This window comes from Bos grunniens, chromosome 20 (genome assembly GCF_055505025.1).
Source record: "Bos grunniens cultivar Pamir isolate PY7600 chromosome 20, Bosgru_T2T1.0, whole genome shotgun sequence".
Taxonomy (NCBI): Eukaryota; Metazoa; Chordata; class Mammalia; order Artiodactyla; family Bovidae; genus Bos; species Bos grunniens.
Window position 1 is genome coordinate 15,453,239 of NC_141184.1, and position 20,242 is coordinate 15,473,480.

Genomic DNA, 20,242 nt, shown 5'->3' on the forward strand with positions numbered 1-20,242 from the left:
CGGACCGGGCACACACACCTCTGACTTACATCAATTCCACTCCAGTGCTTTAGGGGCCTTGCACCTGGGCGGCTGCGCAATCTCCTTCCCAAAAGGGCGGGTCCTCGGGGTTTCAGAACTCCCCAGACCCAGGGCACCTTGCACCCCGTGTCTCAGCAGCAGTGAGCAGAGCCGCCTGTGCCCTTGGTGCGGTGCATGAATGAATGACCTAGTCACCCAGGTTCCATGGGTGACCGGGGAGCATGCAGAGGGCAGCTGGGGACATGTGTGGCAGTGGTAAGAGCAGCCGTGGGAAAACAGCTGCACTGAAAAGAACAGGAAAATCAAAGGCGTGAAAGACACAAGCAGAGTTAGGAATAAGGCGAAGCCATATCAAACCCAGCTGTCCTCAAGAGCCTAGAGATACTGCAGTTTGATGTAGGGATGTGTGACGGAAAAATTCTAAGATAACATTTCTTGCAGGCGGCTGGTTACTAGACCAGGAAAAATGTATACTTATTCAGAGCTTAAAATATTTGACATACTCATACGAATAAATATTTGCCATTTTACTTTCATCTCAAGTGACTGGATAAAAATCAGCAAATGGAAGATAAAGAAGTGCAGATTTCATTCAGCAGGAGTGAAGACCTTTCTCATAAATAGTAAGGGCATAAAAAGAAAGAAAAGATAACAGGGTCCCTTTAGGTGTAAACAAAGAGTAAATTATCCATTCCTGAGGATTAGTTTAGGAAGAGGGAGACGGATCCTTTGGTGTATCATTTAAAGGGGACAAACAGATCATATTTCATCAATTCTTTATGCAAACGTTCCTTTCTCCATACGCCTGAATGTGTCCACGGCTTGCTGACATCTGAACGGCCATCATGATGCAATTCCATACCGCGTGTGCATGGATTTCATCACAGCTTTTCATTGTCTTTGAAAATCACAGGCACTATTGGAACTACTTGCACTGAGTCCAGCTGGCCTTTAAATGTAGCCTAAATATTCCTCTTTAGAGTCATCAAAGAAATGGAAAGTCATTTTATCTGCAGAAAGGCCTGGAAACGGAGCGACAAGGTGTAACTCTTACCAGCAGAGCGAGGATCTGTGATGGACAAACGACCTCCATTTCATTGACCATTTCAACGACCCCCCTTGCAAAGCCAAAAGCAAGTGCCTGGAGACAGGACAGCATGGTGCTGTAGCTAAGTGGCTTAGGAACAACTTCTGCTTTTAGAGTGATGTATAAAATAATGGTGCCTTTACAACCATGAGAATCTTTGAGTCAATAAAATACGGTAATAGATAATGTTTGAACTGGATGATGTATAATTCTAGAAAGTGAAAAGTGAGAGTCTCTCAGTTGTGTCCGACTCTTTGCAACCCCATGGACTATAGAATCCATGGAATTTTCCAGGCCAGAATACTGGAGTGGGTAGGCTTTCCCTTCTCCAGGGCATCTCCCTAACCCAGGGATTCCACACTGCAGGTGGATTCTTTACCAGCTGAGCCACAAGGGAAGCCCAAATTCTAGAAAGTTCAATCAAAATGCTAAAATATAGCATTTAACCTTTCAGGTTCAACTCTTGTTATCCAGCAGGTTTGTACACCCAAACCTCCTCGCCAAATCCTGGCAGAGAACACATTCCCTAGGGGAACTCCACTTAAGGATTTGAGCGTCTGTGTATGAAGCAGCAAGGCCAACTCTCAATATTTGTGAATGAGTCTCCTGCGCTGTGATTGGCTCTTTCCAAAGGGCTCCAGATCCTAGGGGTGGGGGACACTGCATCTGAGAAGGGGTCATCTGGGAGACAGAAAGATAGCATAGTAACACAGAAAGGCTGAATCACAGTAAGAACATCACTGTAATACTGACCTACTGGTTTATCCCCAGGGTAACTTCCGACTGCAGAAATCAAAGATGATCCAGCAAAAAACAGACCAGAAATAACCCAACTAGAATGAAACCTACAGCAGTAAGGATTAAAGATGGTGCATAAGTCTATCTCTGGCAAAGTCAAGTATTCACACACCATGGGCATAATCATGGTGTCCTTTGACGAGCAATTCAATTCAACATTTACTGAGCACACATGAGGGCCTGGATGTAGACTGGGCTACACAGCAGCGTGCAAAGATGGAAGACACAGCCAGCAAAGCTGTACATGGTCAAGATCTTCTGTATTTATGGAATACCTTATTCAGAAAACAAGCCAGCCAGGGCTTCCCTGGTGGCTCAGATGGTAAAGAATCTGCCGGCAATGCAGCAGACTCGGGTTCGATCCCTGGGTCAGGAGGATTCCCTGGAGGAAGGAATGACTACCCACTCCAGTATTCTTGCCTGGAGAATTAATTCCATGGACGGATGAGCCTGGTGGGCTACAGTCCAGAGTCGGACACGACTGAGCGACTAGCTCACTCACTCACTCAGAAAACAGCACTGGGGTAGAGACACCAATGCCTAAAAAGGAATGTAAAGGGTCACTGGAATAAACTCAGAAAGGCCCGTGAGAAACAAGGTGAGTAAAATGAGAGGGGAAAAGATCGAGAAAGAATAAGACAGGACAAAACAGTCAAGGTAGGAAATGCACTATCATAGTATCAGAACTTTCTAACATGTGCACTCTGTTAAAACAAACAAAAAACCTAAGGAAAAACATAGCAGGCAGCACCCCTGGGGCCACACAAACACGAACCCCTGGGACTAAATGTGCCGGATTCATGAAGCCATTCATTAAATCACCATGCCTCTGGAAACAAAAGGCTCCGGTTTCTGTAACACTAACATGGCACTCTCAGATGCTGTGTGGTCCTGAGTGTTGTCTTAAACAGGGACCTGGGCCGGTGTCAACAGCGGCTGCATGAAGAGAGGGACACAGGTCAGCAGGACTCACTTAAGGGGAAAAACTGGCCTCCCCTGAAGTCTCTAGAAGACGACTTCGGTGTGAGACGGTTGGGCTGTCCTCGTATTTCGGAGCCTGAAGACGGTGCTTTAAGACAAGGCCATCACAGCGGGGCCAGCCCTGTGTGTCCAGCTCCACTGTCCTACTGGATGTTCCATTTTCCAGCAAACATGGCTGCACTCCAACTCACAGACCGCAGGGCTTCCCTCCTGGGACGCCTGGTCCAGAGCTCCCCTTGGCGTGGACACCCCTCTTCCCTTAGAAAAACCTGACTCCACGTAGCCACCTCTGCTAGAAGCTTCCCCCCAGAGGCCCCCAGCGTCAGGGCCATTCAGTTGACCCATATCCTGCCTTTTTAGAGCAGACCTGATAGAATCTTTGAGGATATGGTTACGCGGAGTTAAAACTTAAGGTGACCCTGCAGGAATCAAAGATGCTTCTGCCTAGAACCCAAGAGTTCCCCATATCAAAAGACAGAAGGAAGAGTGATGAAAGCCAGGCAGATCCTTCACATTTCCTTTTAAGCTTTGGCTTCTCTACCCCAGTACTATTTTCTGAATAAGTGGGTGAGTGAGTTGCTCATGGCATCCGACTCTGTGACCCCATGGACTGCAGCCCACCAGGCTCCACCGTCCTGTGAGTTCTCCAGGCGAGAACACGCCCTGCTGCTCCTGTAGCAAGTGGGCCTCGCACTCGGGGGTGGGAAGTGCAGAGAACCAGTTCTCACACCCGGGAAGGCTCTTCTGATATTTATCCGTCTGTCCCCTTGTTTAATTCTGAACTGAGGAATGTTAATAATGGACTTTTCTGACTAAAAATTATTTGCTGAAACAATAAGCAAGGAGAGAAGGCAGAGATCACAGGCCACAGGACACCCTGGGGGAGAAACTCTGAGGAGGCAAAGCAGGTTTTCTCTGGTACCGATATCTTCTGGGGTTGGTCTGGACACATCTGGCCAGGAACTACTACTGCCTAAGCAAATCACAAAGGTCCATCTAGTCAAAGCCAAGGTGTTTCCAGTGGTCAGGCATGGATGTGAAAGTTGGACTATAAAGAAAGCTGAGCACCGAAGAATTGATGCTTTTGAACCGTGGTGTTGGAGAAGACTCTTGAGAGTCCCTTCGACTGCAAGGAGATCCAACCAATCCATCCTAAAGGAAATCAATCCTGACTATTCATTGGAAGGACTGATGCTGAAGCTGAAACTCCAATACTTTGGTCACCTGATGTGAAGAACTGACTCATTGGAAAAGACCCTGATGCTGAGAAAGACTGAGGGCAAGAGAAGGGGATGAAAGAGGATAAGACGGTTGGATGGCATCACCAGCTCGATGGACATGAGTTTGAGCAAGCTCTGGGAGTTGGTGATGGACAGGGAAGCCTGGTGTGCTGCAGTCTGTGGGATCGCAAAGAGTCGGACACGACTGAGCAACTGAACAACAACAAGCAAATCACAATAGGACAAAGCTACACGGTCACATCACCAATTGAAAACCATCTGATGGAGAAGCCTGCCCTCTGTAAACTGAAGACTGTAAGCTGACAGGAGGACTGCACTCCCCAGTGTCTTCTGAGGCAAAGAGCTGGCTGCAGGCCAGCCCCTACCCAGAGGTATGCCTTTACTTTCTTCATGACTTAGTGCCAGGAGGACTGCCCGGTGACGCTAGTAAAGTGCCTTCTATACAATACCCGAGGTTCGCTCCAAATTGTTCACAACAAAGGCCCATAGACTATTATAGCCGAACTGACAGAACTGTTTCAGCAATCAGTTATATTCTCCCTGCTTACACCAGCTTTTCAAAGCAAAACACGCTGGGCTTCCCAGGTGGCTCAGTGGTAAAGAATCTGCTTGCGATGCAGGTGATGTAGGTTCGCTCCCTGGGTCAGGAAGATCCCCTGGAGGAGGAAATGGCAGTCCACTCCAGCATTCTGGCCTGGGAGATCCCATGCACAAGGGAGCCTGGCGGGCACAGAGTTGCAAAGAGCCGGACACGACTGAGCACAGACACGTAGGACTTTTTCACACCAGTTTTTTCAAAGCAAAACATAAAAATCCCCAATAATGAAAACCCATAATATTCCCCAAAGAGGATTTCTAGACGCTTCAGGCCAAGTCTCCATCCTGAGTGTCACGTTCTTGCCAAGGATAGGACGCAGCCTGTAACACAGGCCTGGAGCGCACAAGCCGTGTGTGTATGCTCTCTGGGCCACCATGGGAGCCTCGGATGTGTTGCACAGGTGTCTAAAGGAGCTGTTTAGGCAGCTCCCCTGCTTCTCCTGAGGCCACAGACTTTACAGCCATTGTTCTCATCCCCTTTCGGGTCACAGAATTCCCAAAAGGAATCTCTAGAAGCTGCCAAAACCCATGATCTAAATTCCTGAATGATGTACAAAACACCTCCATATACATACATTTTTAAATACATCCCCAGGACTTCTCTGGTGGTCAAGTGGTTAGGACTCCACGCTTCCATTGCAGGGGGCACAGGTGCCACCCCTGGTCAGGGAACGAAGATCCCTCGTGCCATGTGATATGGCCAAAAAACAATACATCCTCTAAGGCCCCCTGATGAATGTCTGACTTGAGAAAGGTGGAAATACACACTCCCCACATCTGGGGAAAGACAAGCAAGATTTTCCCTGTGACATTTCTAGAAGCATTCACCTTTGGACAAAAGTCATAAGAAACTACAAACGAGGGTTGTTTACATATATTTCCTAGATCATCACCAGTAACACTCCAATATTTCCAATGGTACTAAACAAATGCTAAGCGAGTCATAATTTACCTTTCCCATAGTCTAATTAGTCCCTTCACACTTGGTATCACACCTACATCTTAGGCCTCAAACAAGTCAGTTCTCCTGTCTGACTTGCTGGATGCCTTTAAAATGGTACCGAGATGTGTTTCCAAAGTCTTTGACAGTCCTGTCCATCTCCTGGTAGGTTATTAATTACTGCCTGCCATAGGTCAGGAGGTAGGAAGGGCTGTGAGCCAAGAAAAATAGAACCAGAAGCTGGATTGGCTCTTTTTTTTTTTAATGCAAACACTAAAGCAATTAGACACAACCAAATCCCAGTAAGGAAAACTAAACATCAAAAAGAGGCAGTTTCTTCAACATTCTGAATGAAGTGCTTTCAAACAGGCCTAATTTCAAAAGTGATTTCAATTTAAAGAAAAAAACTAACTCCATGCCATCCAAGAAGGAAAACAAAAACACAGAGGGCCAAGGTTTTAAAGTTAAAATTTCTATCCTTAAAAATAAGGCCTGGCAAGGCCGGCTCTCCTCATTTCATTGAATCTAAGATGCCAACGGCTATAAAACTGCACAATTATGACATCACTAAGAAGAGAGAAAAAGTTCCAAATTAAACTATGGTTTGTCAAAAAAGCTGTACATTGTATCTCAATACTCATGGCCTTAAATTTGGGACAAACATGCAGGTTCAAACTACGGTATTGTTGGGACTTCCCTGGTGGTCCAGTGGGTAAGACTCCCTGCTCCTGGGGCAGGGGGCCTGGGTTCAGTCCCTGCTTAGGTAACTAGATCCTGCACACCTGTCTCCACTGAGAGTCTGCATGCCTCAATGAATATCCCGTGAGCTGCAACCAAGACAAAGAACAGCCAAACAACTAGTTTTTAAAAGATACATAAAAAACAAATTACGGCACTACTAATGAAGAGGAAAGAAACACTGGCAGAGGTTAACAGCTCCTGTAAGTGTAGATGCAAACACAAAGCTCCTCTATCCATCGCGTAGATACGGCCAATTAGGGTTTTAGAAACCGTGAAAGTCGCTCAGTCGTGTCCGACTCTTTGTGACCCCATGGACTATACAGTCCATGGAATTCTCCAGGCCAGAATACTGGAGTGGGCAGCCTTTCCCTTCTCCAGGGGATCTTCCCAACCCAGAGATGGAACCCAGGTCTTCCGCACTTGAGGCAGATTCTTTACCCAGCTGAGCCACAAGGGAAGCTTTATAAAGCACAGCTGTTGCTGCTGCTAAGTTGCTTCAGTCGTGTGTGACTCTGTGCAACCCCATAGACAGCAGCCCACCAGGCTCCTCTGTCCCTGGGATTCTCCAGGCAAGAACACTGGAGTGGGTTGCCATTTCCTTCTCCAATGCATGAAAGTGAAAAGTGAAAGTGAAGTCGCTCAGTTGTGTCCAACTCTTAGCAACTCCGTGGACTGCAGCCCACCAGGCTCCTCCGTCCATGGGATTTTCCAGGCAAGAGTACTAGAGTGGGGTGCCATTGCCTTCTCCATAAGGCACAGCAAAGGGATATAAACCAGCTGACATGGGACATGGTTATGTTTAACTGTTATGTTGAGCATAGTTAATTAACAATGCTGTATTAGTTTCAGGTGTACAGCAAAGTGATTCAGTTAATACACATACATATATCTACTCTTTTTCAAGTTCTTTTCCCATTTAGGTCATTACAGAACATTGAGCAGACTTCCCTGGGCTATACAAAAGGTCCTTCATGGAACACAGTTATGTTTTAGCTATTAACTTTCAACATTCTGTCCAAAAAAACACCTATGAATTGTTAAGCTGCTGTTATTTTGTGATAACCTAAAACATTTTATTAAAAATTTGAAAAACAAAAAGATGAGCTACTAATTCAACTGCCAGACCTTATGGACCGTAAGTCATCACAGATCTACAGAACCACAATCTCAGTCACTTTAGGCCACACAAATGACAAATTCTCCCCATCACACCTCAGAGTAACAAACCAAACAGATTATAATCTCCCCTTGTTGAGTTTTTGCTTCCTAGAAGACAGAATTCAGAATTGTGGTTCTTATAAAAAACACCTTAAACTCTAAAGAAAATATTACTGTAGTATTAAGTCAGAGATAACTGGAAAACAAAAGATCCACACCACCAAAGTTATGGACACCAGCATTAGGGAGCATGAAACAGTCGAGGTCAGATTCCTTATCTGAGTCCTTATGAGGATGGCATCTAGTTCTTCCCCACGAGGGGCCTTGACATTATTATTTTGCTAAGGGATTTCCTTTCTTCACAGGACTAAGAGCAGATGTTTGCCAAATCAAGATCATGTCAATTCTTCAACAGCACTTGAAGGCAATTACCCATTTAGCCTTAGACAGAGCAGCTGTTTTCACCTAATACTAAATTTTCTTAATTGAAGACAAAAGGAGATGGAGGTGGCAGAGGATGAGATGGTTAGATAGTATCACTGACTCAATGGACATGAATTTAAGCAAATTTCGGAGACAATGAAGGACAGGGGAGCCTGGCTGCTGCAGTTCATGGGGTTGTAAAGAGTCGAACACCATTTAGTGACCAAACAACAACACATTTTCTTTTCTTTCTTCAGACAGATTCTCTGTATAAAACTCACACTGTTTCTGATCAGGGCATGGCATTAAAAATCTAAAACCGAGAGCCGAGACACTAAAACTTTTGATGACAGGAGTCCTCTAATTAGTTACAACTAACTAAAGTCCCTGAAATCCATTATTTACTACATAGAATACAGACTCTTTGTCATGTTTAACAATAAAGCAAAAGAAAAAAAAATGAAAAAGAAATCCATCGAAACAAAAAACACACCAATCTTTTCTTCCAAAAGGTATATACCACATTCTGGAGCTTGCCCAAGAATCTGAAAGCAACGCTAAAGGAAAAATGCAAGGTTTTGCAATGTTTCCTTTTAAACTAGGTTTCTCTAAAGTGTAATGGCATCATTCAAAAGCAAACAGGTCCAAAAGACAAAGGGATTTTTTTTCCCACTGAATGTTATAATAATGTCACATCCATTTCCAACCATCTATAATGAAAGAACTTTGGAGAAACCAAATCAGCAAGTAGCCATGCCAGAAAGCAGTGGCCTTAAATAAGACAGTCTCAGGGGAGAAGTGTCGTAAATCTTACCTTCTGCATGTTTGGCTTGATACAGCGAACAAAGAAAGGATTAGAGGCGCTTAGCGTTGCCATTAAGGAATGCAGGGAGTCCTATGAGAAAGAAAAAAGTATAGGTTGATTTGGTCTCTTTTTATGTCTTGAAACTTCTCAGCACCCTAGGCACTCATCAGAAACAAGAAAAAGAAACCTGAGGAATAATAGTGATTTTATTTTTAATCATGTCACTCTAATCAAAGTATTATAGTTGTCATAGGAACTATTTCACATATGCAAAACGTATTTGTTACTTCTTTGATATATACTGGAGTGGGTAGCCAGTCCCTTCTCCAAGAGATCTTGCTGACTGACCCAGGGATCAAACTTGGGTTTCCTGCATTGCAGGCAGGTTCTTTACCATTTGAGCCACCAGGGAAGCCCCTTTGATTTTTAATCATGTTATTCTAATAAAATAAAGGTATTATAATTATCATAGAAATTATTCCACATATGCAAACATTTATTACTTCTTTGATATAGTACCATTTAAAAAATACTTTTCTGTTAACCAGCAAAAAAAATAAAAAATAAAAATAAAAAAATACCCTGGGATATTTCAATATTTATACAGAAAACCTGAGAACTATCACCTCTCCTTTGGAGTTGTTCCTCATTATTTCCATGGAAATGACAGCTTCCACAAGCATCTCACTGGTCTTTGAACCATGATCTTTCAATCACCAGGCAGATCAATCTCCTGTAATACTGCTGTCTTTTCTTTAAAACATTTTTTTTTTAATTGTGAAGAATTTTTAACATTTACCAAAGTAGACAGAGCATGTAAGGAGTACCGGTCATCAGCTTCAACTCCTGGCTAATCTCGTCTCATCTGATCCCTGCTCTGTCCACATCACACCCACTTTTAGTAGAAAAGCAAATCCCAGACACTGTGCTATTTCATCCTTTAACATTTCAGTATGTATTACCAAAGGCTAAATACTTTAAAATGTACAGAGGTAACCACAATATCATTCCTGAAAAGAATTAACACATATTTCTCACTATCAAGATGAAAAGGTACAATGAGTTCAGGATTCATTTTTAAATACTCCGCTGTCTCAAATTTCATACTTTTTAAATGGTTTATTCTTTGAAATCAGAATGCAAATAATTAGATCCATGCAGTGCAGTTGGTTGATATGTCTTTTCAGTCTATTTTAATCCATTGGTTTTCCCTCAGTCTCTGTCTGTTTCTTCTTATAATTTTGCTGTTGAATAAACTGGGGTGTCCACCACATTGACTAGTTACTTCTGTACTCAGAAAGCCTTAGGATTTCTCACCGATGACGGAATGTCCTGGAATTCACGGCCCCTCATACTCTGGTACCCGTTTATCATCATCCAAGGAGTCCAGTCCTCTGGGAACAGGACTCATTCCTGACTTGGGACCTTGCCTCCTGCCTTTGTCTCTACTTCTGCCCATTCTCTTCCACTGCCTGATTCCTAGTTCAATTTAAGTCACCAACATCGCAAAAACTTCTAAGACAACTCCAGGCAACACTGACTTAGAAAAAGACGATGTAATGATCCCACTGGATGAATAAGAGCCTAGGGTTTAGAGTCAGATAGACTCAAGTTCCGTTCAAATCCTAGCTTCAGTCCTCAAAGGGACTGAGCAAGCCTCCATTTCTCTAAACCTCAGCCTCTTCATCTGTAAAATGGGGACAATAATACATACTTCTAAGATGATAAGCCAAGTGAACAAGAGAGCATATGTAAAGGGATCAGCCCCGTGACTGTAACCGAAGAGCATATAATAAACGGCAGCTGTGATTATTAAGCTATTATTAAAATACATCCTATCTGGCTCACACCTGCCAGTACTGTCAGCAATGGGACTGTGGGTTGAACTGATCCCCAAACACATTGAACAACAAACCTCACACAGCATCCCCCAACCCCACGGCACCCAACTGAGCAGCTACATGAAAGAGAGTCTCCCAGAGAGCAAATTTAACAAAGGTCTGATGACCGACAAGCCTCCATTCCCCCTCATGTGAGGATCTGGGGCTAAAACAGGACAATTAAATTAGAGGAATGGCCTTCTTGTGCTGTGCCTCTAAACTGTCTAAAAGGCTTACATATTTATGATGCAGATAAGAACGTTCCTTATTTTCCCTGAATTCTGGACATCTGGACAAGGTGACTGACACTGATCTTATTTAACCATGCACTTGGTTACTCTTCCTAGTTATGATACTGTAAATCTACTGAGGAAAAATTTTTAAAAAATCCAGACATAGGAAGAAATATATTTTATATGCATCTGAGCCTTTAAATACAAATCAGAGCAATCCCAAATAACCAAACAGTCCTTAAGAAGAATGACTATTTCACAAACTTAGAGTAAGTAGTTATTTATCTTTAATAAGACAAAAAAAACCTTTTAAAAAAAATCTGGCTCAGGGAACAAAAGTATATTTTTCTTCCTAAAATCCTATTTTAAAAGGATGATAGAAAACAAGTGAACCCTTTCATAGACCCCATAGATGCTCATTCTGATTTTCAGTTCCTAAAGTCACAATAAAGATGGCTCCATCCAGACCAGCAGCATAAACTAACCTTGAACTGCGAGCTGACCGTGGGCCGCCGGTGTTTGCTTCCGCATTTCAAGGTATCCTGATTATTGCGGCTGGAAACGTGTTCGAAGAGGTCGTAGATGAAGTCGAATCTGTGTGAGCAGAGAGCAGGAGGGCCATGAGGGGTGCACACCCAATTATTAGGTGCTTGATCACTGTAATTATAATGCAGGTTCCCACTGAAAATAACATACCAAGGCCTGCAAGAGCTAAGACAGTGTTCCAAGATTTCACACACCCACCACCACCCAGGAGCTTCAGGCACTGAAAGCAGATGTGGCTGCTTCGGAGTGCTGGAGTCTTGCCGGTGAGAAGAGGAAGGTGAAAATGACCCACGTGACCAGCCACTCCGGAGCTGAGCCTTGCAGCCCAGTGGAAGGGAAGTGTTTGTCTTGTGCAACTCAGCGTGGCGAAGATGCAGTCAGTTAACAGGTGGAAGGGCACCAGGCAGGAGTGAGACCGACCTGGGTTCAATCCTGCCGTCCCCTCTTCCTAGCTGTATGACTCGGACATGATGCTGGTCTCTCTCCACACCTGTTTTCTCACTTGGAAATGGGAGTCATTTGGGGATGTATCCTAGGAAGCTGGGGTAAGGATGAAATGAGGAATGGAGGCAGAAGGCTGAGTGTGACGCCTGGCCCATCCTAAGTGTTGATGATCACTGTTGTTGTTATTAAAAAGTTCTGGAAAATCTATTGCCACTACGAACAAAGTAGAAGACTTTTCAGGAGCTTTTTTTTTTTTTTTGTATTTCTGGCTGCACTAGGTCTTCGTTGCCATGAGGTCTTTTCTCTAGCTGCGGCGAGCAGGGGCTGCTCTCCAGCTACTGCGTGTGGGCTTCTAGTTGCGGCGGCTTCTCTTACAGACCACAGGCTCTGGGGCACATGGGCTTCAGTAGCTGCAGCACTCAAGCTCAGTTCAGTTCAGTCGCTCAGTCGTGTCCGACTCTTTGCGACCCCATGAACCGCAGCACGCCAGGCCTCCCTGTCCATCACCAACTCCCGGAGTCCACCCAAACCCGTGTCCATTGAGTCAGTGACGCCATCCAGCCATCTCATCCTCTGCCGTCCCCTTCCCCTCCTGCCCTCAGGCTCAGCAGTTGCGGTTCGTTGGCTCTAGAGCATGCAAGCTTGAGTAGTTGTGGTGTGCTGGTCCAGCAGTTGTGGCCCGAGGGTTCTAGCGCAGGGCTCAATTGCTCCAAGGCAGGTGGAATCTTTCCAGACCAGGGACTGAACCCGTGTCCCCAGCACTGGCAGGCGGATTCTTATCCACTGCACCACTAAGGAAATCCTCAGGACCTTTTTGATCTTCTTTGAATGGAAGATGTTCTGGGCTATAAAAACCATGGGTCAGGGGTGTAGGGGGTAATGTCTTTGCTAGAACCAGGAGAAAGAGTCTGGCTTTCGCACCCCATCAAAGAGACAATGCCAGTGCTTCCCTCATCACTTCTCATTCTGTTCAACTCTCTCACTTTCGTCCTAAGGTGATGTTTCGTTCATTCTCGCTCTTTGAAGTTCTCTGTACTTTGAGCGCTTTGTAGAAAAGCTTTGGGTGCCATTAAAATGTCCCACTGGACAAAGAAATAGCAACCCATGGACAGAGGAGCCTGGTGGGCTACAGTCCATGGGGTCACAAAGAGTTGGATGTGACTGAAGAGACGGAGTGCAAAATGTCACAGGTGCCAAAGGCAAAAGAGAGAAGAGAGGCAAAGACACCAAGCCCCTCCATCTGCAGAGAGAAACCTGGGCTAAAACAACACTCTTGCCTTTAATTTCACTTAATGTTATGATAGCGGCAACCAATGGAAGGCCATCTTGCTGGGCTCCAAGCCTCGGCCCTGCTCATAACAAAATGTTCATTTAACCTCAAGACCCCGCTTTTACTTAAATGGATTGATTTAAATTTCCTTTGAGAGAGAGGTAATCTGCTATGGTTAAAACATCACCATTTTTACAGGTCTGAAAATGCACCTAAAATTAAAATAGCCGACAAGGTTGTAATTAGGGAATCTTCATAGAGGAGGGTTAAGACACATTGAAAGATCACCCACTTCCACCCTGGGCTTCTAAGCTGACACTTAAGATGGGTTCTCTTCACCCCGGTTCACAGCTATTTAAGCGACAGGGTAGCCACCTGGGACTTTCATTTCTAAAAGTATTACAGCTTTTTACTGATTGTGCTACTTTCCTTCCTAGGATATTGAAAATTTGTGTTAGAGATTCACACTGGATCTAAGACACATATTGATGACTTTAAGGGCTGTTTTCCCCTCTTTCTCTCTCACAAAGCCTCCTAAAAGCAGGAAACCTCCTGGTTTAATATATACAAACAAATGAATTCATCATCAAAACTTTTCAGCATATTTTCCTTAATTACTGATTTAATGGTGTGAATTTACAATTCATGAATGAATAAACGAATGGGTAATTTTAGCTGAATACTTGTTTATTTCTCTTGATAACCTTTACACTAACTAGAGACAGAAGGTCCTACAAGACCCGAAGAAACTAGGTCATGCTGGTTAAAATCTTAGATTCTTGAACCAAGCAGAACAGATAAAATCTAGTTGAAGAATCCTGGGCAAGTCACTTCACCACACCAGGCTTAATCTCCTTACCTGCATAACAGGATGAATAAAAGTATCTAATCTATGGGTCTGGTGTTCCAATGCCACTTCATTAAATGGTAGCCACTACCACTAAGGCCATTTATATATCACTTTATTAATCAAATATTGCCCAGGGAAGAACACACTACATCAAGTTGCCCCCATATTAAATTTTTCTGTGTGAATTAAAAGCATCTGCACAGACATCACTCTGACAGCTCAGGAAAGAGACCAACGCACCGGCTTTCTCTCAGAAGGTTGAGAAGATCGTCCCTGAAGGTATCCCTGTTCTTCTCCAAGATGCCCCGCACGTCATACTGAACCTGGTTTGCAAAAACAAGTGAGAAAAGGAAGAACTGATCAAAAGAATCATTTCAGGTCCTAAGCATCCCCTTTAAAAGCTGGAACCATCGTTCAATCTACTTATGATTGGCTTCTGAAATTACAAATGGGCAAATATCAGCCGGGATCTTGATGAGAAGTTACCTGCCTAAGGGTGTGGGGAACCCTCCTACACTGTTGGTTGCATTGGTTCAGCCACTATAGAAAACAGTATGGAGGTTCCTCAAAAAAATGAAAAACAGAGTTGCCATATGGTCAAGTAATCCCATTCCTGAGCATCTATCCGGATAAAACTAATTAAAAAAGACACAGGCACCCCTATGTTAGCAGCAGCACTATTTACAATAGTCGAGACATGGGAACAACCTAAACGCCCAGCAACAGATGAATGGATAAAGATGTATGTAGTACATGTATATACAGGGGTATACTACTCAGCCACAAAAAGAACAAAATGCCATTTGCAGCAACATGCATGGACCCAGAGATCACCATTCTAAGTGAAGTCAGTCAGGAAGACAAGTATCACGGTATCACTTACATGTGGGATCAAAACATGACACAAGTAGAGATCCCCATTCTAAGTGAAGTCAGTCAGGAAGACAAGTATCACGGTATCACTTACATGTGGGATCAAAACATGACACAAGTAGAGATCACCATTCTAAGTGAAGTCAGTCAGGAAGACAAGTATCACGGTATCACTTACATGTGGGATCAAAACATGACACAAGTAGAGATCACCATTCTAAGTGAAGTCAGTCAGGAAGACAAGTATCACGGTATCACTTACATGTGGCATCAAAACATGACACAAGTAGAGATCACCATTCTAAGTGAAGTCAGTCATGAAGACAAGTATCACGGTATCACTTACATGTGGAATCAAAACACGACACAAGTAGAGATCACCATACTAAGTGAAGTAAGTCAGGAAGACAAGTATCACGGTATCACTTACATGTGGGATCAAAACATGACACAAGTAGAGATCACCATTCTAAGTGAAGTCAGTCAGGAAGACAAGTATCACAGTATCACTTACATGTGGCATCAAAACATGACACAAGTAGAGATCACCATTCTAAGTGAAGTAAATCAGGAAGACAAATATCATGGTATCACTTACATGTGGAATCAAAACACGACACAAATGACCTTATCTAAGGAGCAGAAACAGACGCACAGCGAGAATACACCCGCGGCTGCCACGGGGGAGAGGGGTGCGGGAGTCTGGGGTCAGCAGAGGACAACTGCTACGTACTGAACGGATAATCAGGGATAATGGATAATCCTACTGTACAGGGCAGGGAACGATATTCAGTATCCTGGGACAAATCATAACGGGAAAAGAATATGTGTGTGTGTGTGTGTGACTGCATCGCTTGGCTGTACAGCAGAAATTAACACCACATTGTAAATCAACCACACTTCGATCATACAAATTCAAACAGGAGTTACCTCTCCAGCATAGTGTTTCACTCCAAAATTGTTGACTGCAACTCTGGGCTTCACGTAAAAGTGGTTATTCTAAAAAAAAAAAAAAAGTAAATGCCTAATTTCACTCACTGATTTCCTGACAGTATAACTACAACTGCCAGGGAAAACAATTTCAAAACCCACGACATATAAGAGCTTTAGGCCACATCATGTGATGCACTTCATCGAAATCATGCAACCCTGGTCTGTGTCATTATGGTAGGTTAAAAAGGTTAAATTTTATACTCAAAGTAAACGTGGGCATGTTCTGACAAGTAGCCTCAAATCTATGCCTTTGGCTTTTATTTCTATTTAGTTCTGGCAGAGCAAAGCTTCCGTTTGAGAGGAAAAAAAAATTCAATGTGAGAGGCACCGTGGGGCCAACAGCCCCTAAATCTGTCCTCCAGCATCTTAATCCACAGATGAGCTACCCAGACACAATGAGGAGTTGGCAGGTGTGGACATACAGCATGCTGATTGTGCAACTTTTCCAATAAGGTGCTATCAGTGGCTTGAGGAAAATGGCTTTCTTCATTGATAAGGGCTAGGAGACCAAGTTTCTAGAAGAGAGGGGAAAAAAAAGGTTAAATACGAATTACACATTTAATTTTTGCCTCTGTGTATTTTTACAGCTCCTTTCCTCTCTACTCTCTATCAAGTGGTAAAAAGGGCATAGTTTCTCAGATTGAAAAATTCAGAATGATACACTATAAAGAACTCCAAACTCATTCCATACTGCAAACACTGAACCCCCTGTAGTCTGGTGACCAGGATGTTTACAATTGGCCAATCCACTACTGGGATGGCAAAGTTTTTGATGCTGACTTAAAATCTCTGGGAAGCCAATCTGCTCACTGTTGACTCTTAAAATATCGACTTCAAAGAGACAATGGGCTTGAAGCAGCCAAGTCCTTAAACTCAACCTTGCACAGTTACATGTACGGTTCCAAACGGTCCATTGTGTTTTAAACAGTCACATCTTTCACGTGCGTGTTTCTACAAGCTCTTTTGTTCCCGTAAATATGAATCAGCCCAGCTGGACACCCTTGGGACTGCAACAATTCTTCACCAGTGCGTTACCTTCTCAATCAAGTCCAGGCATTCTCCATTGTCTATCCAGTCAATATCTTCCCACACTAAGCCTTCTCTGTGCAAAGATTAAAAAGGTCCAGGTTGTAGTAAAATATCACTTCAAAACTATCCAACGTAGGGACTCATTTTCTTAAACATTTTGAAACGCAATTCAGTGAGTGCTTACCTACTATATTCCAGTTGTTCTAAAGAAAAGATATGCTTGTTGAAATATTCCTGAAGTTTCTCGTTTGCATAGTTTATATTGAACTGCTCAAAGTGATTCACCTAAGGGGGGAAACAATCCAACAAGAGTCTTTAGCACTCTCGCTCTTACATAAAAAGGTAAAGAAAAGGCCAACAAAAATCTGCGGAGAAAACATAGCAGTGTTTGTTTCACGAGCTCTGCTTAGGAGGATCCCACTCATTGGTAGCACACCTCAAAGTTTTCAAATCCAAAGATGTCCAAGATGCCAATAGACTTGAAATCATCTTTGCCTTTGATCCTGCTGTTGATCTTCTTGATCACCCACTCGAAGCAGCGTGCGTAAAGTGCCATGGCCAAGGAGTCCCTGCTGTCTGCCGCCTGAGGGGAGAGGAGACAGAGACGCAGTTTCCCTGATGACTGCAGGGAACCCGGATGGGCACCTCTACCCGAGCTGCGCTCAGGAGCCACTCACTCTACATCCACGCAGGCTGTGTCCAGTGAATCAATACCACCCAGGAAAACACAGCTGTCTAAAGAAAGGGAAACCTGAAGCTTGCTTATTTGCAGCAAGATTCACCTTGAAGCATCAGGCTTTCAGATTCAGCTTTATGTACTGAGTTATAAGAAAGAATCGGAACCAATATATACAGCTCTAAATTTGATCAGGTTTATGCCAATAAGTGGGCTTTCCAGGTGGCTCAGTGGTAAAGAATCTGCCTGCCAATGCAGGAGACTAGGGTTCGATCCCTGGGTTGGGAAGAGCCACTGGAGAAGGAAATGGCAACCCACTCCAATGTTCTTGCCTGGAGAATCCCATGGACAGAAGAGCCTGGTAAGCTACAGTTCAGGGGGTTGCAAGAGAGTGGGAAACGACTTAGTGACTAAATACCAACAACGACATGACATTAATTAAGACTTGACTTCACTCATTATCATCTTCTCATATTTTACTTAGTGTAATACAAGTTTTCTTCATGGTATGGTTAGCATTTTTACTTATCCAATCCAGAAACAGCTATTAGATGGGCTAGTGCATGTAACTGGCTCAAGGCAGTTGCAGAGACAAAAATAAATCATACAACATACTGTTGCTTTGCTTTCATTATTAATAATAATAATTAATTATAATAAAACTAACACCAATTAATAATAATAATTATTACAGCTGTTTATTTAACTCTTACTCTGCACCAGTCACTAAGTGTTCAGTTCAGTAGCTCAGCTCTGCCCATATCTTTGTGACCACATGGACCACAGCACGCCAGGCTTCCCTGTCCATCACCAACTCCCGGAGCTTGATCAAACTCATGTCCACTGAGTCGGCAATGCCACTAAGTTTTTAGCATTTATATATTTTTTACTATCATCTTTATACATGGCAACCCACCCCAGCATACTTGTCTGGAGAATTCCATGGGCAGAGGAGCCTGGCGGGCTCCCGTCCTCGGGGTCACAAAGAGTCGGACACGACTGAATGACTACTTTCACATCCTTGTCTTGGGGCTTCTCTGGTGGCTCAAAAGCTAAAGAATCTGCCTGCACTTTGGGACACCCAGGTTTGATCTCTGGGTAGGGGGATCCTCTGGAGAAGGGAATGGCTACCCACTCCAGTATTCTTGCCTGGAGAATTCCATGCACAGAGGAGCTTGGTGGACTACAGTCCATAGGTCCAAGGAGTCGGACATGACTGAGCAACTAACACTTTATTTTCATCCTTGTCTTACAGAAAAGGAAACTGAGGCACAGTGAATAAATTCCCCAAGACCAGAATATAATAAGCTGAAGACTCAGGACTCAGACTCAGGAAATCTCCCCCAGTCCTCTTAAAGATTCTGCTACACTGTCTCTAAGATGGCCACTGAACCACTTTGCCTATCCCCTCAACGTGGACGTCTTATTTTGATCCTGAGCCAAAAGCATTCAAATGGATAATTACAGTTACTTATTCAAATCAAAGCCATGGATCTGCAGACCCAGAGGCATCTTTAGAAGTTGCTCTGAGGGCCACACACGTACCTGCTGAACGTTGAGAGGTGTAAGGATCTCCTCCCCCCGGAGGAACATGGACCTCTGGGTCAAGGCATCCGTGAGCTGTGCCGGGTCCAGCCCAAGTAACTCTGCAGACCTGCCCAAGGCTGGGGAGGAAGGACAAGGCGAAAATGGATGCACAACCCCAAGAAGGGACAGCCCATGCGACTCCAAATGGGTGCAAAGCCAGTGCCACAAAGCGACACAGTAAAGCAGAGGATATTCCTAAGCCCCTCGGGCAGGACCTAGAGGACACATGTTCTGCTGGCAGGCTTTTCACTCCCTCAATGTGTCTTAGGTTTACAGCAAATGACCTGGTACTTGGAACAAGTACGGTCCAGAGACCCCCGGCAGGCTCCCCAAGACCCTGTCAGAGGTTTGCAAGGTCCATAACTATTTCAGTAATAAGACTAGCTTTTTTTTTTAGTGATAAACTCTGTTATTTGCTTTTTCACCCTCATTCCCTCACAAGTATACAGAAGAATATCCCAGAGGCTACATGACATGGGTAGCTCAAGAAGCTGAAGGCAGAAATAGAAGCCAGCTGTCCTTCATTACATCAGATATTTCAAACATTTACAAAATCATTAGACAATGTCAGTCATTATTGACTTGTTCTTTTTTGTTTTGGAAGATGGCCTTTCAAATAAAATACTATTTATTTTACTATATGCAAGGGGTTGGTTACGGTTATTTTAAAGTGAATCTATTGTTTTTAACTATCTCCGCTTTTATTTCTAAAGGGCTTCCCTGGTGACTCAGATGGTAAAGAATCAGCCTGCAACGCAGGAGACCTGGGTTTGATCCCTCAGTCAGGAAGACCCCCTGGAGAAGGGAATGGCAACCCACTCCAGTTTTAACTGCCTCTGTTTTCATTTCTAAAGCAGTAAACATCAACAGGTATGATCCATGGGAAGGAGAACTACAGGCCTCTAGCCCTGGGCAACTCAAGGGCCACTCTGAACTTACACTCATCCATTTCCCAGCCTCCATGCCCTCATCCACTGCAACCATCAGAAAAGTTTAAAGGATAAATCACTCCAGGAAAATGACAACTGACATTGTTACATGTATGTTAACTCACTTAGTCTTAAGACAT

The 20,242-nt window shown here is 43.8% G+C and overlaps 1 protein-coding gene across 6 annotated transcripts in view; it reads right to left on the minus strand.

Moving 5' to 3' along the window:
• MYO10 (myosin X) overlaps positions 1-20,242 on the minus strand; it is a 260,576-nt gene that overhangs the window by 79,897 nt on the left and 160,437 nt on the right. For all 6 annotated transcript variants that reach the window (XM_086362496.1, XM_086362497.1, XM_086362494.1 and 3 more), the window contains 9 exons: positions 19,132-19,250; positions 17,347-17,493; positions 17,095-17,195; positions 16,917-16,983; positions 16,304-16,396; positions 15,819-15,887; positions 14,256-14,338; positions 11,391-11,499; positions 8,802-8,882 (listed from right to left, as the gene is read on the minus strand). In XM_086362496.1, coding sequence (XP_086218622.1) covers positions 8,802-8,882; positions 11,391-11,499; positions 14,256-14,338; positions 15,819-15,887; positions 16,304-16,396; positions 16,917-16,983; positions 17,095-17,195; positions 17,347-17,493; positions 19,132-19,250 — 869 coding nt within the window. The remainder of the gene's footprint in view (positions 1-8,801; positions 8,883-11,390; positions 11,500-14,255; positions 14,339-15,818; positions 15,888-16,303; positions 16,397-16,916; positions 16,984-17,094; positions 17,196-17,346; positions 17,494-19,131; positions 19,251-20,242) is intronic.